This window comes from Haemaphysalis longicornis, unplaced genomic scaffold (genome assembly GCF_048455015.1).
Source record: "Haemaphysalis longicornis isolate Haplotype H1 unplaced genomic scaffold, Haemaphysalis longicornis Haplotype H1 scaffold_7, whole genome shotgun sequence".
NCBI lineage: Eukaryota > Metazoa > Arthropoda > Arachnida > Ixodida > Ixodidae > Haemaphysalis > Haemaphysalis longicornis.
Genome location: NW_027526422.1, coordinates 41038516 through 41060152, shown reverse-complemented (window position 1 = coordinate 41060152; position 21637 = coordinate 41038516). Strand labels below are relative to the sequence as shown.

At 45.7% G+C, this 21637-nt stretch overlaps 1 protein-coding gene across 9 annotated transcripts in view; it reads right to left on the bottom strand.

The window, feature by feature from the left end:
* The window catches only part of Rbp (RIMS binding protein), a 394065-nt gene that overhangs the window by 241918 nt on the left and 130510 nt on the right, over positions 1-21637 (bottom strand). For 7 of the 9 annotated variants that reach the window (XM_077676865.1, XM_077676856.1, XM_077676857.1 and 4 more), the window contains exon 2: positions 10494-10595. The exons of the other annotated variants lie outside the window; for them this stretch is intronic. In XM_077676865.1, the coding sequence (XP_077532991.1) occupies positions 10494-10595 (102 nt within the window). The remainder of the gene's footprint in view (positions 1-10493; positions 10596-21637) is intronic. 9 annotated transcript variants of the gene reach the window in all.

Sequence of the window (21637 nt, the reverse complement as noted above, 5' to 3'; positions counted from 1 at the left end):
CAGCGCATTTGTGAAACCTTGAATGATTAGTTCTGTACAGTGTTCACCATTGACGATAATGTCGCACCGATATTTCGTCCCTCTATTATTTCCCCGCCTATCGATGATGTGCAAATTCATGAAGGAATCTTTTCACTTCTTTTTAACTTAGACACAAATAAGACGCCTGGAATTGACGCAATTCCTAATGCATTTCTAGTCAGGTATGCCGAGTGGTAGTCTAAATATCTCTGTTTATTTTTAATAAATCTATTTCATGCGCGGAACTACCTAAGGACTGGAAGTATGCGAAAATCACCCCTATTCCTAAAAAACAAAATTAATCGCTACCCAGTTCCTACCGGCCTATATCAGTGCTGTGTACTTACGCCAATGTACTAGAGCATATTATTTTCAAGCACATCGCCGTTTACCTAGAACACAATAATATGCTTGACAACCGACAGCATGGTTTCCGCAAGAACTTTTCCACGGTAACACAGCTGCTGGAAACCGTTCATGACCTCGCATCAGCCATAGACAGGCAACAGCAAGTTGATATCATTTACCTCGATTTTGAAAAGGCATTTGATCGTGTTGCGCATCCTAAACTCCTTTTGAAACTAAAACCCATTTTACAAAACGATTCATTACTCTCGTGGTTAGAAGCATACCTCTCATATCGGGAACAAGGCGTTTATATTGACGACGTAACTTCCAAATCTGCAGTAGTTCAATCTGGAGTCCCTTAGGGATCCGTGTTAGGGCCTCTTTTGTTTCTAGTTTTCAATAACGATATCGATAGCGACATACCAATAAAAGGTAAGTTATTTGCCGATGACTGTGTGCTATACCATGAAATCGAATCTGCTAACGATCAAGAAATTTTAAACATGTCACTGAACAATATACAGAAATGGTGCCTGAAGTGGCAAATGTCTATTAATCTAAAAAAAAACGGTTTTAACGACTATAACCCGTAAAAAAACATCCACTGAATTTTTGATATCATGTCGGTAATTGCTTTTTAGACGCAGTGTCCAGTCACAAATATTGAATGAGCATACGACGTATATCGCAAATAAGGCAATGAAAAGGATCGGCTATTTAAGACGAACATTGGGAAATTCAACGAAGGAAGTGAAATTACTAGCCTGCAAAACATACATTAGACCCGTACTAGAATATGCCGCGCCGGTATGGGACCCGTATACGCGAACGAACATCGACAAACTAGAAAGAGCACAGAGAAAAGCCGTCAGATTTATTTTTAATTTTTATAGCTGGCGCGTATCCCCATCGAGTCGCCTTCAGGTCGCAAACTCAGAAAAATTAGAAACGCGACGTCACCGCGACAGACTAAAGCTGTTCTATTTAATATACCATGATAAACTTGGCATAGAAAAAGCAAACTACTTCACAATGACCGATCGCCGCCCGACGCGTTCATATCACACGAAAAAAGTTAGATTTTTCTTGTCGCACAGACGTATTAAAATATTCCTTCTTTCCTCAAACAGTCGCTAGTTGGAATTCCCAACCTCAGAGTACGGCTGAATGCTCTACTGTGGAAATATTAATGAAAAACATGTCTATTTAAGTAGCTGTCTCATTGTTCTCGTCTAACTTCTTCCTTAAGGGTATATTTATTACTACTGTGTGCTAATCGCTGCTTCTGACTTTCATGTTCCCTGTGCCGTAGTGGTTTCTCGTCTGTAAACAGTGCCTTTCAAAACAGTTGTGCGCGTATCGTGTTCTTTCTTATGTAAACATTGTTGCCGTTTTTTTTCTCAGCGACGTGTAAACGTTTCTCTCCGAGTACATTTTTTAAAAAAAGTTATTCCTTGTATAGCAATTTTTGTCATCATGCCGTGGTTTTCTAATTGCAAATGGTTGTCATCGGCTCACTCTTCTGCAGTGGCGCATTAAGTGTCATGCGCTTAAAATTCTGTGCAGGTATGCGCTTTCTCTGTTGTGTTTTTGTTTTCGTTTATTCTTCGACAAATGTTGTCAATGTGTGTCGTGTTATTTTTTTCTGTTGTATTAATATGTACCCAGTTAACTATCGCGTCCTTGTGAATGTAAACATGTAAACCCACCCTGCCCAAAGCCTGGCCCTCAGGCTGGCAGTATTAAATAAATAAATAAATAAATAAATAAATAAATAAATAAATAAATAAATAAATAAATAAATAAATAAATAAATAAATAAATAAATAAATAAATAAATAAATAAATAAATAAATAAATAAATAAATAAATAAACAAATAAATAAATAAATAAATAAATAAATAAATAAATAAATAAATAAATAAACAAATAAATAAATAAATAAATAAATAAATAAATAAATAAATAAATAAATAAATAAATAAATAAATAAATAAACGTCTGTGGTGAGTTTTGCGCCGTTTTTGTGCAAAGGTGACGATTGAGATTTTTATTTGCGAACAATGTTATCTCGTATCTTGGTGTTGGAGCTAACTGCGCGACGTGTGGGGTGTCAGGTAGAATAATTTGCCTAAACAACAGCCATCAAAAGGCGAGGGAAACATCGGCTCCCCGCTATCTAAAACTGCTGTCCGCACGTGAACGCGAAATGTAAGATTGGGAGAAAATAAAGCCCGTCAAGCAGGGGCGGTATTCTCGAGATTCGTCCCTTTTGCGTCCCTTTCAAAAGTGTCCCTCTTGACTAGCCCTGATTGGCTAAAAGAAAACAACCGGAAGTGACGTAACACAAACGCAACAAACCTACTGCCAACGATTACTGCTTAACCGGAAGTACGTCACGATGAAAGGGACTCAAAAGGGACGTTTTTAAAAGGGACAGTTACGAGAATACCGCCCCAGGTGTACTATATTATAAGTCGCAGTTTGCTTTTTCAGGCGTACATGACGCACCACTAATTTCTTACTACAGTTGACTTGACCGGAAGAGCTATTCGCGTATTTCGTGCAGCGTGCACAGAATGTTTCGAGCCCATTCGCCACAGAGAATACATCAGTCGTGGCGCTAGCAACCCAAGCTATGCTTTGTATTTTGCCTGAGTATCCTCAATTCTCGTGTGAACCAAAATCCCAATGCTTGTCTTTTTAAAAAATTTCAATTTTCTTCGCTTTAATAATAACGACTGAGAAACTTTTTTCCTCTGCCGGAATTTCTCACAAGTTCGTCCTCAGGAACCAGAAGAATGCCTTGAATCATTTTTTTTCTCTTTTTTACTTGGATGCTGAGCCGAAACTGAGCCATTGGTTTCGGAACAAGACAAAAGAAAAAAAACGGTAGAAAAAATATCGACGGCCTCATATAACATGAAAAGGCCGTGCAGTGCTCCAGAGGCTCCGTTCATGAAATTGCGTTGTGGTGTCGGACAGAGCTCTCTTCTTTTCGTACCTTGAAAACAACAGCGAGCAGAGGCAGGATCCAGGCCATACACGTGGGCATCAAGTGCGTGGGAAATAGCTGCACCCACTTTAGTAAATAAGGAGCGTGACGGGAATGTGCGCAGAACTTTTGGACACTGCCAAGATCAGGGAAGGCCGGGCGGAAGAATTGGACGATGGGGAAGGCTCAGCGGTCTCTACTTCAGAGGTTGCGGTGGGAGGGCCCTCAGTTTGATTTCCAACTACGACGTTCGTATTTATCAGAGAGGCGGTTGCACGGGGGCCCCTGAACGCGAGCGCTTTGCTCACCCGCTGAAGGTAACCTAAATCAATCCCGATCCTTCTAGCCATGTTGTCCGCCACCGTCGCCAAAGGGTTGGTCTTCCAAACCCCACGTAGCGTGTTCAATTTTCTGCCGTTGTAGAAAGAGAGAGAGAGAGAGAAGGAGAGAGAGAGAAAGAAATAGAGATATAGAGAGCAAATGAACAGCTTTAGTGAGCGGGAAAATATGGAAACGGTAAATCCGGGGACGATCGTAGGAGTTAGGCCGCCGAAGGGGACATTACCCAACAGGGCTAAGACCACGGAGTGCACACAAGACAGGAGGGGAAACGGCGCTTCGCACGTCCGCCAGATAACGTCACAAGCACTTGGAACAGGTTAACCTGGCGGCATCTGCCGCAAGTGAAGAAACTGCGCGGCTGCCGTGATCGGCATTTCACTGCGAAGCTCGGGAATGAATTTTGACCGCTATCATTTCGTCCATAAGGTGCCGCCACCCTCTTCTTCACCGCCGCAGCTACGAAACTTTGTAGTACGCGTTGGTTTTTACTGTTACGTTACTCTTCGCTTGCCCGTGCCCATAGAGTTTCATACTACTAATATATACTAGAGTGAAATCTGGCGCCACTGTCTATGGAAGCAGCGCTTCGGCGAGCGTTCCGTCATGTACCGGGCAGGCATGTTCCACTTATCCTTGGCATGGGTCATGAACAGGCTGAAAAGTTGGCTTTGGCTGCAAAAAAGCAACAATTTTACAGTAGAAGGTTCATCAAATTTGTTTTGTTATTACAAAATTGAACCTCCAAAACGATTTATTTGTCAGTAATTATCCAGAAGCTTCATGCACGGTGAACAAGAAAAAAATGTTACCCTTTTTAAAATGTTGATTTTGGCTTCGAGACGAAAAAGAAGCCATATGACTAGATAAGCCAAGCAGGCGAGGAACGTCGCTAGCGGCAATGGCGCCGCCCGCGTCGGCCTGCGACTGCAGCGACATATTTCCCTCTATTATATATTAGTATGAAACTCTATGTCCATGCCCGCTGCGATTGGCGGTTTCACTTCCTATATATGAGAAGGTTCTTTTTTTCGAAATGAGCCAAACCCGTAAACGGAAACCAAGTAAGATGAAACGCCGGTGACAAGAAAAACTCGAAAACTTTCCCCCAAAAAGAGGTGGTGAGAAAGTCGTGCAGATAACGCACTGCAAACGTGTACGCAGATCGCATTTCGTATCGCATATGAGCCAGATCCTGCTGTGGCACGGATCAAAACAAGCCAAATCCATTTGCCAAAATGCAGTTTGCTTTTGGCGTGACTGTCCGGGCTGGTTCGTGGGTGCTATCAGGATTTCTCTTTTCTTTTTTGCTTTTCGTAGGTTGCTTATCGTAGATTCGAACGGCAATTAAGATATCAGCAAAGGAGCTGTCCCCAGAAATCTACGAAAAAGTGAACAGAAAAAGAAGTGAACGAAATGAAACCGAGAGATGTAAAACAATAATTTCAACTCGTCTCCCCCGTCCCTACGGATGAAAGGTGGTTATATTTATTTCTTTGCTCCCATATTTGCCATTTTAGTGCTTAACAAAATAGGTGCCGCTTACAAGCCCTGGAAAATTCCCCCGTCTGTGTGTACGAGCCACTTCATTAAGGTGAAGAAGAAGATATGAGCAGCCTTTTTGAGAAGCGTTTTGAAAATTCATGGCAAGGCAATCAAGAGCTTTCTTACTTGGTGAGTGCCTTCAGGCGGACTAAAAATAATTATCCTACGGAGGAATTCGAAAAGAGCTGTTAATGCTGCCAAGAGGACTTCGCTGCTCTTCATGTATAGTTCTACTGTTCTAGAAGCCCTGTTGCATATTTTTAATGCCTTTTCCACCAAAACTCCATCGTACCATTCTGGAAAGTCAATTCTCACAAAGAGTTCTTAAGAATGCCGCATCAACTTGAATGTTTCACTTCAGTAAGAGCCACATCCAAATTTACCATCATAATATTGCTCAAATTCCCCGCATAATTTTTATTACTTGTGGCCATGAACTTCCCCTAGATGACATGTAAAACATATCATATGATAGCTTTGACATGCGTTCAATTTAGGTCCGGTAACAAACTTTCGCTTTTTTCTCAAATTCGCTTTAGGCTGATTTGGCTCATTTTGAAAAAAAAAGCGCCTCATACATTCTTGCTCCGTGGCCAGGAGCCGCTATGTGCCAACGATAGCTATGAGTAGACACAAATCCCTACAAATACCGACCTACATAAAAACTAGGCTACAACTCAAGAAAGAAGTGGTGCGGCTAAAGGGCTACTCTAGCAAATTCCACCTTTTAGGTGCGTGCACAGTTGTTTGAGGGCATCATTATCGCCGTCGTCGTCACCACCATGATCATCATCATCATAATCATCATGATTATCACATTCTCAACAATTGGCACGAGGATATGTATTGAAGTCTGGGCCACTGCGGACGTATACTCCGTCAAAGCGGCTGGACAAACTAGACCAACTGGCACGGTATTGATTGACTGATTGCATGGTTTAACGCGCCGATGCAACGAAGGCGATCAGGTGCGCCGTAGTGGAGGCTCCGGATTAATTTTGACCACCTGGGGATCTTTAACTTGCGCCGAAATCTCGTACACACGGGTGTTTTTTTTTTTTTTTTTTTTTTTCGCCTTTATCAGAAAACCGGCAGCTGCGGCCGAGAATCAAACCCGCGTCCTCGCGCTCAGGAGCCCAACGCCTTAGCCCACTGAGCCACCGCGGCAGGTCTGGAACGGTATTCTTAGCTCCCAGAACTAAACAGGACATTCGCAGCGAAGAAAATTGTCGACGGCACGTGCTGCGGTGTACTATTGCCCGAAACGTGTCTCCTGTGAGAAAAATGTCGTGGGCTTATTTCGCAATCGTGTAACGATATTTCTGCGCATAGGCTGTTGGTGGTTTAAATACTTATTGGTAAACTATGGGCAGCCTAAAGCCCTTTACGAATGAAATAGAGGTACACAAGAAAGATTAAATTTTGTATTTTCAACCTCTTTAGCTCAATGCAATGATTTTACAGCTATGTTGCCGCTGACTATGTTGCCGCTGACTATGTTGCCGCTGACTCGGCGGCGACAATCGCACACAACGGCCCCAGTTCTATTGCGGCTGTCCAACATTGTGCGCAAATTCGATCCTGTCTGATCATTCTTCGCGCTGTGGGACGTCCACGAAGCAAAGCGCGGCAAACGCAGACGGCGTGTGCGTACATTCCATGTAGAACTGTGCACATTGCTTCCGGGGAGATGCATATTCAGAAAGCAGGTTGGTTGCTGCTAAGCCTGCAGAGTCGTCGATTCGAGGAGGTATACACGGCGAGGCCCTGTAATTGCTGATGTAATAACGCTGTCGTTTAGGTATTTTAAGCGCTGACGCCACGTTGTGGGGCCTGCTGTGGGCCACAACGTTTTTACCGATTAGTGTATTCTCTCTAGCAGGGGAATTGTCGTTGCCACGGAAATCGTTATTTGATTGATTATGAGGTTTAACGCGCCGGCGCTACACAGGCGATGAGGCGCGCCGTAGTGGAGGGCTCCGAATTAATTTTGACAACCTGGGGATCCTTAACGTGCGCCTAAATCTCGAACTCACGGCGTTTTCGGTTTTCGCCTCCATCAGAGAAACGGCCCCGCCGCGGCCGGGAGTCGAACCCGCGTCCTTGGGTTCAGCAGCACAACGCCTTAGCCACAGAGCCACCGCGGCGGGTAAAATCATCATTTCCTAAATAATATGGTTTAGTTGCGTGGCCCGAGGAGAACACATTGTTTGTAAAATCAATCAATCAATCAATCAATCAATCAATCAATCAATCAATCAATCAATCAATCAATCAATCAATCAATCAATCAATCAATCAATCAATCAATCAATCAGTTGAATTTCGAGAAATACTTTCATGGGCTGCATTTCCCTTAGGGTAGGCTCATGAACCCTTACATGTCATTGGCAACGCGGGATGCTAAAAACAGGGTGTCGTATTTGGAATAAAAAATAACGATTGCAAAGTACTTTTAACAAAATGTGCTACAAGGTGGGGTAACAGAATAAATGCCTCATAGTTTGGAAAAAGCAAAAATTTGTCATATATGGTAAAAGCATGCCAGAATACATAACACTTACACCTTCAAGTACAAAGAATGAAGAGTATTTTGCATCGCGTGAAGACATTTAAGGGCACTGATTTAGAAAAAGAAATACAACTCAAGAACACTGATTCAGAAAACCAATTACAAACGTCAAAAGGTACAAAGCAATCCGAAATCATGCTTGAAAAACTTAAAACATATAAATTCTTTTTACCTATCAACCATCGGTTTACAATTCATTCTTTACCCACAAAAACAATTTTACCGATCTTACGATGAAGTTTGTCACATAACAGTATTTGCTTAGAATTAATGGCAAGTTATATGTTCTCGTGATTGTGACTTGTAGTTACTACGGAATTTTAGCTGGTACCAGTTGTTAAGTTGCAAATATTTATACACTGCGCTGAGTATACTCAACCCCTATATATAGCCTTCATAGATTATGAGAAAGCATTTGACTCGGTCGAAACCCTAGCAGTCATTCAGGCATTACGGAACCAGGGGGTAGATGAGCATTATGTAAGAATACTAGAGGATATCTATAATGGGTCTACAGCTACTATCATCCTCCATAAGGAGAGCAGTAAAATACCTATAAGGAAGGGTGTCAGACAAGGAGACACAATCTCTCCAATGTTATTCACAGCATGCTTACAAGAAGTATTCAGAACGTTGGATTGGGAACAGGTGGGAGTAAGGGTTAATGGAGAATACCTCAGTAACCTCAGATTTGCTGATGACGTTGCCTTGCTAAGTAACTCGGGGGACGAATTGCAGAGCATGCTTTCCGCACTGGGCGAACAGAGTAGAACCGTGGGCCTGAAAATTAATATGCAGAAAACTAAAGTAATGATCAATAACCTCGGGACAGCACAGCAGTTTGAGATAGATGGAGAGGCAGTGGAAGTGGTAAGCGAATACATATACTTAGGCCAAGTTGTGACCCCAGATCCCAACCATGAGGCAGAGATAATTAGAAGGATCAGAATGGGGTGGGGTGCATATGGCAGACATTATCAGATAATGAATAGCAGCCTACCATTGTCGCTGAAGAAGAAAGTGTATGACAGCTGCATCTTACCGGTACTCACCTACGGGGCAGAAACTTGGAGGCTCACTAAGAGGGTTCAACTTAAATTGAGAACGACTCAGCGGGCAATGGAGCGGAAAATGATAGGTGTAACATTAAGGGACAAGAAGAGAGCGGAGTGGGTCAGGGAGCAAACTGGTGTTAAAGACATATTAGTAGAAATTAAGAAGAAGAAATGGACTTGGGCAGGGCATGTAATGCGAAGGCAAGATAACCGCTGGTCATTAAGGGTAACAGAGTGGATCCCTAGAGAAGGCAAGCGCTGCAGGGGGCGGCAGAAAGTTAGATGGGCAGATGAGATCAAGAAGTTTGCGGGGATAAATTGGTCACAGTTGGCACAGGACCGAGGTAATTGGAGAATAATGGGAGAGGCCTTTGCCCTGCAGTGGGCGTAGACAGGCTGGTGATGATGATGATGATGATGATGATGATTTATACACTGAATTTTGGCATAGAATGGTGTGGAATGAAGAAAGCTCTGATATATTATGAGGAAAAATAACAGTGGCTGGGAATGCGGAAATCATATATTTAATTTGCTGTCATTCTGTTGGTGCGCTGGAGGAAAGTGTGTGTTGAAGAAAAGTAGTCGACGTTTGCGAGAGAGAAAATATCACCAAATTGATATGATATGGTATGATATGATATGAAATAAATAAATAAATAAATAAATAAATAAATAAATAAATAAATAAATAAATAAATCTTTCTATTGTACTGTCAACATTTTATTAACGTTTTCCTTAGTTACAGTTGCCCATACTGAATTTTAGTAATTCATCTATGTAAGAAAAAACGGTATTATAACCGTGCAACTTCAACTTTTTTGCGAACAGAAGTCGTGTGCGAGCTAGCGCGCTAGCTACAGAAGAAAATTTATTACTGGCGTTGTCCACATGTGTGTTTCAACGAAGGCAGCATGAAAATGTAACGTCGGGGATTTCGTGCTCATTAATTATTTGCACTACCCGGTTGACCAAGTGGAAACGTGTTAAGCTCCAACATAAAAGAACATCAGTTGTGCAGGTTATGCAATTGAGGCCAGATCTGTGGCATCAAGTGCAACTGAGCTTCTTCTACACAACTGGAACATGAAATAATATTATCAGGCAACGAACACGAGCGAAATAGACGATCTCAATTGTGCGTATTCAGAGCATGGTAAGAGTAACTATCACAGGCAGCAATGCTAGTTTAGTACGTATACGTGAAGTCAAAAAGAAAGAAGTGGAGTTTTTGGCAGTGCATTGAATCAGTTGAATGTACGACAGATGCAGTGGACGAGTAACAACGCGAATTGCAAAGAACGGAACAAAAAGAAGGGTGGGGGGAGCCGAGGGAGCACGGTGCAGAAACGAGATATGAACATCCGCGGAGAATGAGAAAGGGAGAAGTATCGCGTGAACTTGTGCGGTTCATTTGAGACGCTGTTTTGATGCAAGTATTTCCCGTTGCCATTGTTGTGTCAAGCGGAGTTCGTACAGCTCTAAGTTCAGACAAAACAGGTAGTCCGCTTCGGAGCAGCTCACAGCGAGCGACTCGTTTGATCCTAAGAGGGCAGACCGCTAAAAGCGCATCGGTGGTTGACGGATGGTGGGCGGAAGCAGTGGCGTTCACGCACCCTAGCTCTGTTCTCCGGCCCGGCAAGCCTTGCAGGTGGCAGCCGAGGTTCCCCACTCGTCGCCCTCCGCTCTGCCGCCTCCATGTCGGCCCAGCCACCAGCCTGGGAACAGACAGACACTCCTTGGTCGGTATTTATATCGTAGGAAATATTTTTAAATTAGAAAGACAGGGAGCATTAAACATTTCAAATAAAAGAGGCGCTTAAAAATATCATGAGTAAATATTGCAGACATTGTGTCAAAGATTTGGAAGATATGTAAAAACCGCGAGACGATGAAACAGGGTTCAAACGTTCACTTGAAGAGCTTGGCGTACGTTTCTCACATTAACCGCAGCTTTTATCTCAGACAAATAAACCTCTTGCTCATAAGCTGGCGCTAAGGTCAAAATCTTCCTTTCAGCAAGTCGCAGTCTAAAACCTTACTATAGGTAAATTTAAATTCGAAGTTAAGGACCACATCATTAGGTTTGCAAGTTATTAAAATGACCCCTTGTACCTATGGTGGCCTGTTCCGGACGTACAGTGGTGAAGTTGCCTGGTTGCATTTTTGTTTGGCAGAAAAGCGTGTTTAGCTGATGATAAGATCCATTTGGGAGGCGTTTGAATAGCACTCTAGAGTCTTGAACAGTAGGCTACTCCTGTCATTAAAGAGAAACGCATACTACTGATGCGTTGTTCCGGTGGTGACGTACGACGCACAAAGCCGGGGAGTTACTCAGCACCTCGAAAAACACTTAGAACAGCCCAAGACGCCATCAAAGGAGGAATGATTAAAGTAACGCTCACAGGTTATCAACGAACGTTTTGGATTGGTCAGCAAATTCTGCAGAAAAACATGCCAGCTCAAATTAAGAGAAAGAAGACTAGTTGGGTCTGAGACGTAATTAGGAGTACTGGCGTCTTTTGGCAACCAGAGTAACAGAACGGCTACTGAGAGCGGCGCTAAAACTAGAACAGTGATAACTCGGTGAAGGGACGAGATACGGAAACCTGGTGGCAAAGAATGGATTCGGACAGCGCAAGATAGGAAGGTGGAGTTGAAGGGAAGTACCTTCGTTCTGCAGCGCATATGATGATTACGACGACGACGATGGTGATGATGACCATGTTTTCTTCTGTTCAAGCTTTTAAACCAGCGCGGTCGAACAATGAGTGCGGAGTGGAGAACAGGGGCAGTCAAAAGTGAGGCATTGCTTCCATGGGGACTTTTCTACGACGAGAACATTTGTTCCCGCCCTTCTAACCGGTATAGCTCGTCTTAAGCGACCGTTGGATCGTCGTACATAGCAGCATTCCGGCTATATATGTATCTTCCTGCTACCTTTGCACGCAGACCGCACACATTTGGGGTTATCTGGAAGCCCCAAGAGGGACTCCCAAAAACGCACCCCTCCCATTATTCCCCGTTCCCCACTCGTGCGAACTGACATTCCACGAGCCGGGTGTAATAAGATCTTGCACCCAGGGTTACACATTAACAAAAGTGACGCGTAAGAATAGCTGGCATTAACGCATATACATTTCGCGTTGTTCCGGATAAAATTCTGCATACATACGGCGCATTTAGAGGCGCTGTCCTAAGCCCAGAATTTACGAGGACGTGCAAGGAGTTTGAAAACTTAAACAACGCTTTTAATGGGACGAGGCAAAGAAGGAGACAAACGCGGTACGCTGGTGCTTTGTCTTCGTCCTTTACTTAGTTCACTTTGTCATGAAGGAGGCCCCAGATGGAGGAGGACTCACATATACCGTATTTTCACGATTCTAACGCCCCCCCGATGGGAACACGCAGGTGCGTTTGCGTAGAACGAATCGAAAAAGTAATTTGACATCGATTCTACCACGCGGATATAAAAGACAAAAAAACCACTTGCTTAGAAGCAGGCATTTTATTTCACGCATCCAACTGTGGCTGCAAAAACCTCTTGCACCTCATGAAGCTGATTGTTCAGCTCCTTACGGCATTAAAGCTGAAGAAGGGAAGATTGAAAGTGTTTGCGATTTCAAGTGCCTTGGCCTTAATTATTTTAGATGTAGCGGGCTGTTGGTTCATTCACTGCTAGTTAATGAATTCTACCTGAAAGCCCTCAAGTTCTCAAAAACAACTGTGCTCAGGGCCTCTGAAACTTCGCATGAAAATATGGATGCTGCTTTGTTTACGCCAACGGCGCACTCACGTCTCCTGGTCGCCCAGCGTGCATGATGCTACTCGGTAAAGAGGGTCGCTAATTGCCGCCCCAGACATATTATGTGAAATAGCTGGCCGAGGAATGCCCATTGAGGAATGGGTGCACCAAAATTCACTCACGTGATGCTGGTGGATTGTTTTAGGTTAAATTGAGTTGGAGTCTTGGAGGAGTTCGCGTCCACGGCAATGCTGCTCTCAGCTTTGACGCCGGTTTCGGTTTTGAGCCCGACTGTACCGCGCAAGGCTACGTTTAGCAAATAAAGGGGTACGCGTTAGAATCGTGAAAATGCGGTACTGCAGGAACTGTGCGTGCGCCGATCTAATGCGAAAATATCACGAAGAGCAATAAGAAACGAAAGCAGAGAATTCATAGAAAGAACGAGAAAAGCGAACAAAAGTGCGTTCGCTGATTGCCATTCCTTTTTCGCGGGCTCTTCCCTCCTTCGTGCTGAAGGGACGCACATAAACGCCGGGCCACGGAGATTTAGGAGTAAGCAATATTGTCTGCGCATGCGCAAGAGGTGGAATTCCGCAGGCGGCGCGCAACCAAGACAAGCCTCGTTTTTACTGATGTCATTTCTCGAAGCCATTCGCGCGCTGCATTGCGTGCACAACTCTGTTCGCTTCCGCGCGCGGTACTTTTTTGTTCAGGCCCAGAAATCAAGGGCTGCTGCGCTGCGAGGTAGGTGCTACAGCCATAACCGACAATACTTCGATGCATTCAAGAAAGATACCACGACGGCGTGTCAACCGGCGGCTGGGTTTCAAGCATGGTTGCAGGAGTATATGCTGCGGACATGGGGATGGCGAGCATAGACGAATAAGTAGGCAATCCAACTCTTGCTGTTTTAAACAGCAGGCTCCAGGAATTTGCATTAGGAGCCATAACGTCATTACACAAAAATACAATAGCGTGTATGCGGGCCTCCCTTAACGTTTAACGAGTCTCATTCGGATCTGTGAACATCGCGGGTCACACATTACTGCCGCGAATCTTACCTACTGATTTGTTTATTTATGTCCGCTACTAGCAAGTGGGCACGCTCGGCTATCTTACCTGGGGCGGTATTCCCGTGTTTTGTCCCTTTTGTGTCCCTTTCAAAGTGTCCCTTTTGAGCGAGCCCTGATTGGCTAAAAGCGAACACCCGGATGTGACGCCATGCAAGCACGGCGGAGCTATGAGCTGTGGCTACTCGGAGCAGACGATTTGGAGCAGACGATTTTTCGTCGCAGTTCGCTCGCGGAACAATAAACACATAAAAGATACTCTGATACGGTTTCACTTCTTTAAAATGCGTTTGCAAGAACAGTTACGCTATTTGAATTAAAGGCCCACTGCTTAACCGGAAGTACGCCACGATGAAAGGGACGCAAAAGGGACGTTTTCGAAAGGGACAGTTACGAGAATACCGCCCCTGGTGTTTCATAGAATCGCATTTTCCTGCTATTTTTTTTTATGCCGCATCGGCAAGCTTGTTTGTTAGGAAAATGGTGAAGCTTTGCGGTCGCTATCGTAGACTGGTCTTGTCTGATAAACAATGTTCTCGATCTAAACTAAGGAACCCAGAAATTAGAGCAGATAAATGGATAGAAATTTGCAAACACCGCGGCATTCGATTCACGGACGATCGTCTGTGCACGTCACTTTGTTGACTGCTCATTCGACGCTTGCGTATTCTTTAAGTTGATTGCGTAGCACAAGTCCGCTCCAATAAACATTATTCCTTCAAGAACCCTGCGTCGTCCTTGGCTACGCGACAATATGCGGGGGTGGTAGAACCAGCAAAGAAAAACTACGGTCACTGCTTGACAAGCTGTGCGCCCCCCGTAAACGAGTAGTCTTTATTTAGCACGCAGTGGAGTCCTCGAAGTAATCCGGACAAAACACAAGCCCCTGGCGTCACATCTCCGCAGGATCACCTACACATAAACAATCATCCCAACGACGTGCTGCTTGGACTGTGGTCCTTCGTGAAAAGGCTCATCTCGTCAATAGAACACGAAATTTATCAACCCCTAACTCCTTCCCCTATCTGCCCTACAGGCCGGAGCACCATCCTTCTGTAATACATTTATTCATTCATTCATTTACACGCTCTTTTCCATTAGTGATGTTCCATTTTAACGCGAAAGCAGTGAATGGCCTATTGACGAAGAAAGGCGGCGTTCGGCGCCAATCGGTCATCCCGTTTAAGAGGAGTGGGTAGCATGTCAGCTTAAGTCTAAACGAGAAGTGTTGTGATTGCTCATCTCAAGGGGAGAGGAGGAATGACATTGGTGAGGAGCGGAATGATCGTCTTTGGGTGCACGTCCAGATGATGTGCATCAATGTGACAGGTTCCAAAAGGAGCGTTTTCATTGGCTCCGACGTGTTCCATAGCGCGTGGGTACTCAGCGGGTTTGGTACAGGAATTAAGCAGAGGAACGCGTCCCCCCAAGCCTCCGACAGAGCGTAGCACCGAGCGTAGCACATACCAGCCAACGTGCTGTCGTGGAGACTCCAAAATGTAAACCGTACTAATTCAATCTCAAGACGCGAATACATACCACGCCGGAAGCTCCAAAGAGTTCCTGACTCAAAGACGCAGTCAGCGGCTTTCAACTGGGTGTAATGCTTTCGCATTCATGACTCATTAGAAATGCTTAGGCATCCTTCTCCTCCTTTTTTTCTCGTTCTACACGACTGTTTTCTCGCATGTTGGGGCAAGATTATCTCGTGATTCTTCGGAATCTTCTCCAAAAGCTGTGTAAGCTGTAAAATGCAAATCGTATAAACTTCCTTTAGAGGAGGAGGAGGAGGAATAAACGTGTCTCTAAAGCAGTCAGCCCTGGGGAAGAGTGCTAATTCGAGGACCCCTTCAGTCCATCCGGCTTCTTGGGCTCTGTGTACCAGCCAAAGATGGCCGTCAGAGTCCGAGCTGGACAGTGCTCTCTCCCAGTGCTGAGGGGAGGGGAGGGACAGGGGGCGTAGGTGGGGGTTCTTATCACAGCCCCACATGATGTAGTAGAGGGTGCCCAGAGCCTCGCAGAAGCGGTATTGCGAGGAGTACAGGGTGGGGGCCAGAATGTGGCCTCTAGTTGGGTGGGGAAATGTGTTTGTTTGGATGCCTCGGAGGTGGCGCTCTTGTTCTTTAGTGAGGCTTTTATGCGCACGAGGATATAGTGTTCGTTCCAGGCGGAAATGTTGAGTGATTTCGTGGAACGACAAGAAGGGGCAGACCTGCCACTGCTCGCCGAACTCCTGGCTTGCCCGGTGGGTCAACTCTCGGGCACGCTGACGGGCAGCTTCGTTGCCAGACGCGGCGGAGTGGGCTGGAGCCCAAATAATTCTTACGGGATGTCGAGGAGAGTGCTGGGGAAGAATTGTTCTGGAAGGTCGTGGAATCGGTGAGCGGAAGCACTGGCGAGAGCGAGCAACAACAATCTGCGCCGGTGCCACCAGGGGTTCCCTGATGTAGCGCTACTTAAAAAAGGCCGCGTATCTGCTCACTTCTCTGCAGGTGTCGTCGAAAGACGATAGTCTTCTGCCACCCTGCCACGCAAATGGTTATCTTCTCTTTCCCGCCCACCTCTAACGCTCTTTCCCTCTCGTTTCGCTCTTCGCACGGTAAACACAGAGGATGTCTGCTCAAGTCAACTCAATTTTCCCGCGGTCCATTGCTCGCGCCATATACAGTAAGCGTTTGTTACTTTTGAGCTTGTGAAACTGCCACAAGGAGGCGCCGCGAGCGCTTTTTGTATTCTGAGGTCAGAACATCTTTTTCAAGGAATATGTGTTTGTTTGCTATCTAAAAAATCAAGCAGCCCTGTATTTCAATACAAAGGAGCAATGGAAATATCACTTATTTATTGATATCTTGTCTCAAATATGCCTAATGTTTTAATTTTGTTAGCAATTATAGCAAGTATGAAGTGCGTTTACAAATTTAGCGGTTTGGAAAAGATTTCTCAACGCCTCATTCAGGAATTATCTTGGCTTTAGGACGGGCGGCCGAACCGAGGGACAGACAGACAGACGCAGAGACCAAACTTTTGGCGTTTAGGTAGCCCGAGAAAGACTATCGTCTTTAATAAACTATTTCGGGAACGTACTCGTCCGGCGATTCCCTCACACGAAAAACACGCGTCCTGTACTCGTAAATCCCTCCCGTTCGATCTCCTTCTTAACCCGCCACTTCCATGGTGCCAAACCAAACGGCACTTAAAAGGGTGCGGAAAGCGAAAAGAAAAACGGTTCTGTCTCGTCTTCCAAAAAAAAAAAAAAAAAAAAGGCAGGGATCAATAAGTCTTCGCCAAACCTGAATGTAAGCAACAACAAACTGCAGGAAAACAGGTCGAGAGGGGGAATTTTAGGTGAAAGTCCGAGGAAAGCAACGCGGCACCGTCTAGCCAAGAGTGAGGCAAGACAGCGGTCACGTCGACCCATCGGCTGCTCTTCTTGTCGTCGCCGCAGCTGTCACCTCAGGTCTCACCACGCAGGCACAGAAAGCCCTTAATACTGCCTTATAAATCACAAAAAGACATAGTGCGTCCCCGTCACGTTGTTAGGGTGCCATGAAAACGCGCCACCGTGTATTGTACGAAAGAGAGCGCGAAAGACGCCACCAAGAGACGCAGGCCAAGCCGGGAAATGGCAGCCTTCCGGCCTGCTCTTCTCTCGGTGGCGACAGACGACGAAGCCTGAAGTGGGGAGGGATCCGCTCCCGCAACGGTGCGCGAAGACGACGGCAAACTGCGATGAGAAGCAAGACAAGGGAGGCGCAAGAGCAGATGCGGTGCTGATGCGCCCACACGCCTTGACCCCGATTCCGCGACGCACAATGCGGCAGCACCCCCTTGTCGAACGCACACGGGGCACCAATCAAAGTGGATGAACCCTTGATGGGAACATGCTATGGCCGGTGTCCATGACAGACCTGTCAGAGCAAACGAAGGGATTCCTCAACTTCGAGAAGGAAAGGCTTCGTGTGCCCTGTCGTGAGACAGTTCCCTCTCTTCTGCCTTTTTTATAAAGCGGCCTAGTCGTTTGACTATGGGGCCGGCATCAGTCAGCCATGCTTCCTAGAAAGGAACGCATATAGTTTGATAGGGGAGATGGGCGTTGAACGCACAAGCATTCAAGGTCTATCTCATCTTCAGTACACAACCCGAAAAGGGCGCAAAGTGTCGAAGTTTGTGCTGTGTGTTATCCGCAATGCGGGCACTCGGGAGTCTTGATTTTTTTTTTTTTTTTTGCAACTGAGCAAACGTGCCTCTGGGATAAAGTAGGCAGTGTGAATGTGCCGTATTTGTATGCTTCAAGTTTTCAAGTTCACGGAACAAGGTTTTGATGCTGTGTAGCTCCGTTCTGGAAATGTTTTTGCATAGTAGAGATGTGTCGAGTCTATTAGTTATGGCTGTAATCAGACGCACCGCAGCACCGCAGACTCCGTATGTTTTATGTATAGCCCGCATATACGAAATTCATACGGAGAATGATTTAGCGTTGCTGGCAGTCTTATATAGAGTAAAACGGTCTCAAACGTTCAGAATGGAGTTCACTATTTTATTACCACGTGTTTTTTTTTTTTAAATCTATCACACGTTTTATTGCGGCCTTGAGTCAGGCTAGGTAAGAACTCCGTGTTTGCATAATTCCGTACAGAAGGAAAGTTTGAGGAGAAAGTTTCACTGATTTTACCATTAATGCTGTGTTTTTATACTGTGTTGTTTAGGACCGACAAAGGACCGACAAAATCAAGGGTAAGCCGGCCTAGGACGCTGCTAAAATACCTTTTTAGAAGATCAATTGGCAGTTTTTTTTCCCGCCTGTGAGATCCTCTAGGCCACCCCATGCACTGCTATTCCTCCCCCGCTCATGCGAAGACATTCACGAAATCTTCCCCGTTCACAGTCCCTCGGGATGGTGAACCTTGGCGATATTCAAAGCAAATTCAAGCCATCCATTGCCCTGTAATGTTGCGAAGCCCTGGAGATTTAGGCAAAATTTAGCGTGTATTTTTTTATATCCGCGAGTCGAAGTGCTTTATTCATTCTCCTAGACCACAATCGACTTATTTATATTAATGCGTGGCCACACTGTATCAACATGTCATCGACACGCAAGCACAGATGGCACTGACTTTGAAATATGCCTCTGTTCTTTCAAACTGCCTCACATCTTTTTTTGCCATTTCTTCTCCTATGTTGGCTACGGTAGGAAAAGCGGTACTACTTAACCCATAAATATTGCGTCTTCACCGAGTCAGCAACGCACCCCGACATAGAAAAAAAAAAGCTAACGGATGCATTTCGCCCCCAGACATGAAAGAACTAAGAGGGCGAATACATAGCAATGACAGATTAGGTAGGTAAAGAAGGTTTATGAGCACGCGCGTGTGCAGCGATATCCGCATTGGATCTGGGCCGGCGTGTACGCACATCGCGCTCGTGATTGTTTTCGCGCGAACTCTTCAGCTCACTGAAACCGCAAAAAATAAAAATAAAACGATTTCATCACCTTTGGTTCCCATTTTAGCACGACGCCAGCCAAATAAATGACACGGGACAGTCAATCTTTCGTGTCGGATAGAAGACGCCGACACTGCATTGCCATCACTTAAGAACCCGCATAAAAGCGTGCACGGCATTGCTAAATGGAATTTTCAAGCGAATGCCTTGACCCGCAATGTTTCAAGCACGCGCGTTGTGGGGGACAAAAAATAGTGAGGTAGAAACAATAAAAGCGCGCTCTGGGAAAGGGAAACAGTGCCGGAGAAGGGTAGGCCGCCGTCGCACGTGCAGTACGGGCCGCCTTGACAGGTCAAGGAACAGGGGGCTCCTCGCCATGGCGAGCAGGACGGTCCAGGGGGCTGATCCAGTAGTGACGCAAGGAGCCAGGAAATTCAACAAAAAATTTAGCAGCAGTTCAACAGAAAGTCTAACTAGGTTTTCGCCGTTAGATTCCTTAAAAGTTGGAAGCATCTGCCGTAATTCTTGCGTAGCAGGCACTTACGAACAGCAGCCACGACATGCATTTTGTAAATCAAACATGTTGTTTTACGATGAATACGGTTTTAAAAATACGCATTGACTTTCTTATATGCAGCTTATAGGCTCTGCGAGATCATCAGCCTCCGGAAGCGGCCCCATGTTTGTTGTTCCAACTAAGAGCTTCATTTTTTTTTTCTGCATACCGGTTGAGCTCTCGCTCATTTAGCCGAAGTCACGATAGTAGCTCGTGGTTGCTTTTAAGATGAAGGCAAGAAGCGAAAACACCTATGTGTCGAGATTTGGGTCCACGCAAAAGATTCCCATGCGTTAACATTAATTAGGAGCCCGCCACTACAGCACGATTCGTAGGCCAGGTGTAGCTGGGGCGGGTGAAATCCCCGGAAATTAGATTTTTTTAAAAGCTCTTGGTTGCGCCGTTCATACGCAGAAAAAATACCAAAGAATACCTAAAAATACCAAAAAAATACCTAATGCGCCTGCTACACAAAACTGTAAATTAGAAACTTCAGAATTTGAATTAAGAAAGAGGATATAATCACAAGCGTGAATTGGTAGAAAATTCGGAAATAGAGGTTGGAACAAAATAATGAGCTTTTTGAACCGGAAAAGTATAAAGGCTACCAGGGCAGGCGCTTAGTCTCAGACATGTATCCAGGCTTGCGCGTGGGCATGCACAAGTGAGGGCTCGCAAAAAGAAAATAATACCCACGTGGGGGATTGGTCAGGAAGCTACTGTAGTCTGCTGCTGACGTCACTCGCTCGGCGTTGAAAGTGGTAACCCCCTGCGCTCGTCAAAGGCAGTGCCTATTCTGTGGACCAGTGGACGTTACGATCACGCCACAGATGTTGTTGATCCCGCGACGCGCGCGCCCCCACCTGTTGGGCGCGAACCGACCGCGGAGAGAGCGCGCGATGCGAGCGGAGAGTAGGCGAGGAGGAGCGGGGCTGTGCGTTCCAGCCTCGCCGACACCCGCCTTTATCACGCCACGATCGCGCAGAGAGGGCGCAACTGCGAGTGATGCGGACTACTACGGACGCCTAGAACGGGTGACATCGTGAGTTAAAGAAATGCTCTGCATTTAAAATTTTGTAACCTGTGCCCTCAAAACCCTGTTCCTCTCCCTTCCCCTACCCCCGAGCAGTGGGAATGCGCGTTGACCGGCTTGGACCTGCAGGAGCAGCTCAGACGATGCAGCGGGTCACACAAGCAGCGGCGGCGCGCGGCCTCCCGACTCAGGAGGCCACCCATGTTTTCTTTTTTTGTCCAATAAACGTTTTTCCTGCACTCTAACTGCTGGGATTCGAACCCAGGGCCAAAACCCAAGACTTGACCACTGCACCGCGGAAGCCGATGAGCGGAGCCCTTTTAGCAGCAGCTCAAAACAGAACATAACATGGACCACAGAATAAAGGTAAACATTATTCTGTGGTCTGGACCACAAAATAGGCAGTACGCTCATTAACCGTGGCGGTGGTGGCAGAACTCTCTTCCACTCTGCGCTGCGCACATGTGTACGGCGGGGGAACCAAAGAAGACGTCCGACCCGGACTCCCGAAGAAGAGGCGGCTTATCAGGAAGCGCGACGCGCTACCAGGCGAGAATGCAATCACCCAGAGGAAGAAGCAGAAGTAGTGCAGGTCTTCAATGGTGAGGGAGCGCTCGACAAAGACTTTGCGGCGGCGGACGATGAAGTATACGAAGACTCAGTGAAGTGGGCGCTCTATAAATAAGGCACTTATATACTGTACGTTGCGTTGTATTTCGTCTCGTGCTTACGAGCGCTATATATACGTTTATACGCAAGGTAAATGGTTCTGAGTGACTTATATGGCGCTCGTCGTAGCTTAGTGAGACAGACACAGCTCTGCTGTGACATCAGGCTTGCAACTTTGAGCAAGATGGCCTTGATTTTTAAATTTTTGACGACAGTAGCTCCCCATTATCCGCCCGCACCCGCTA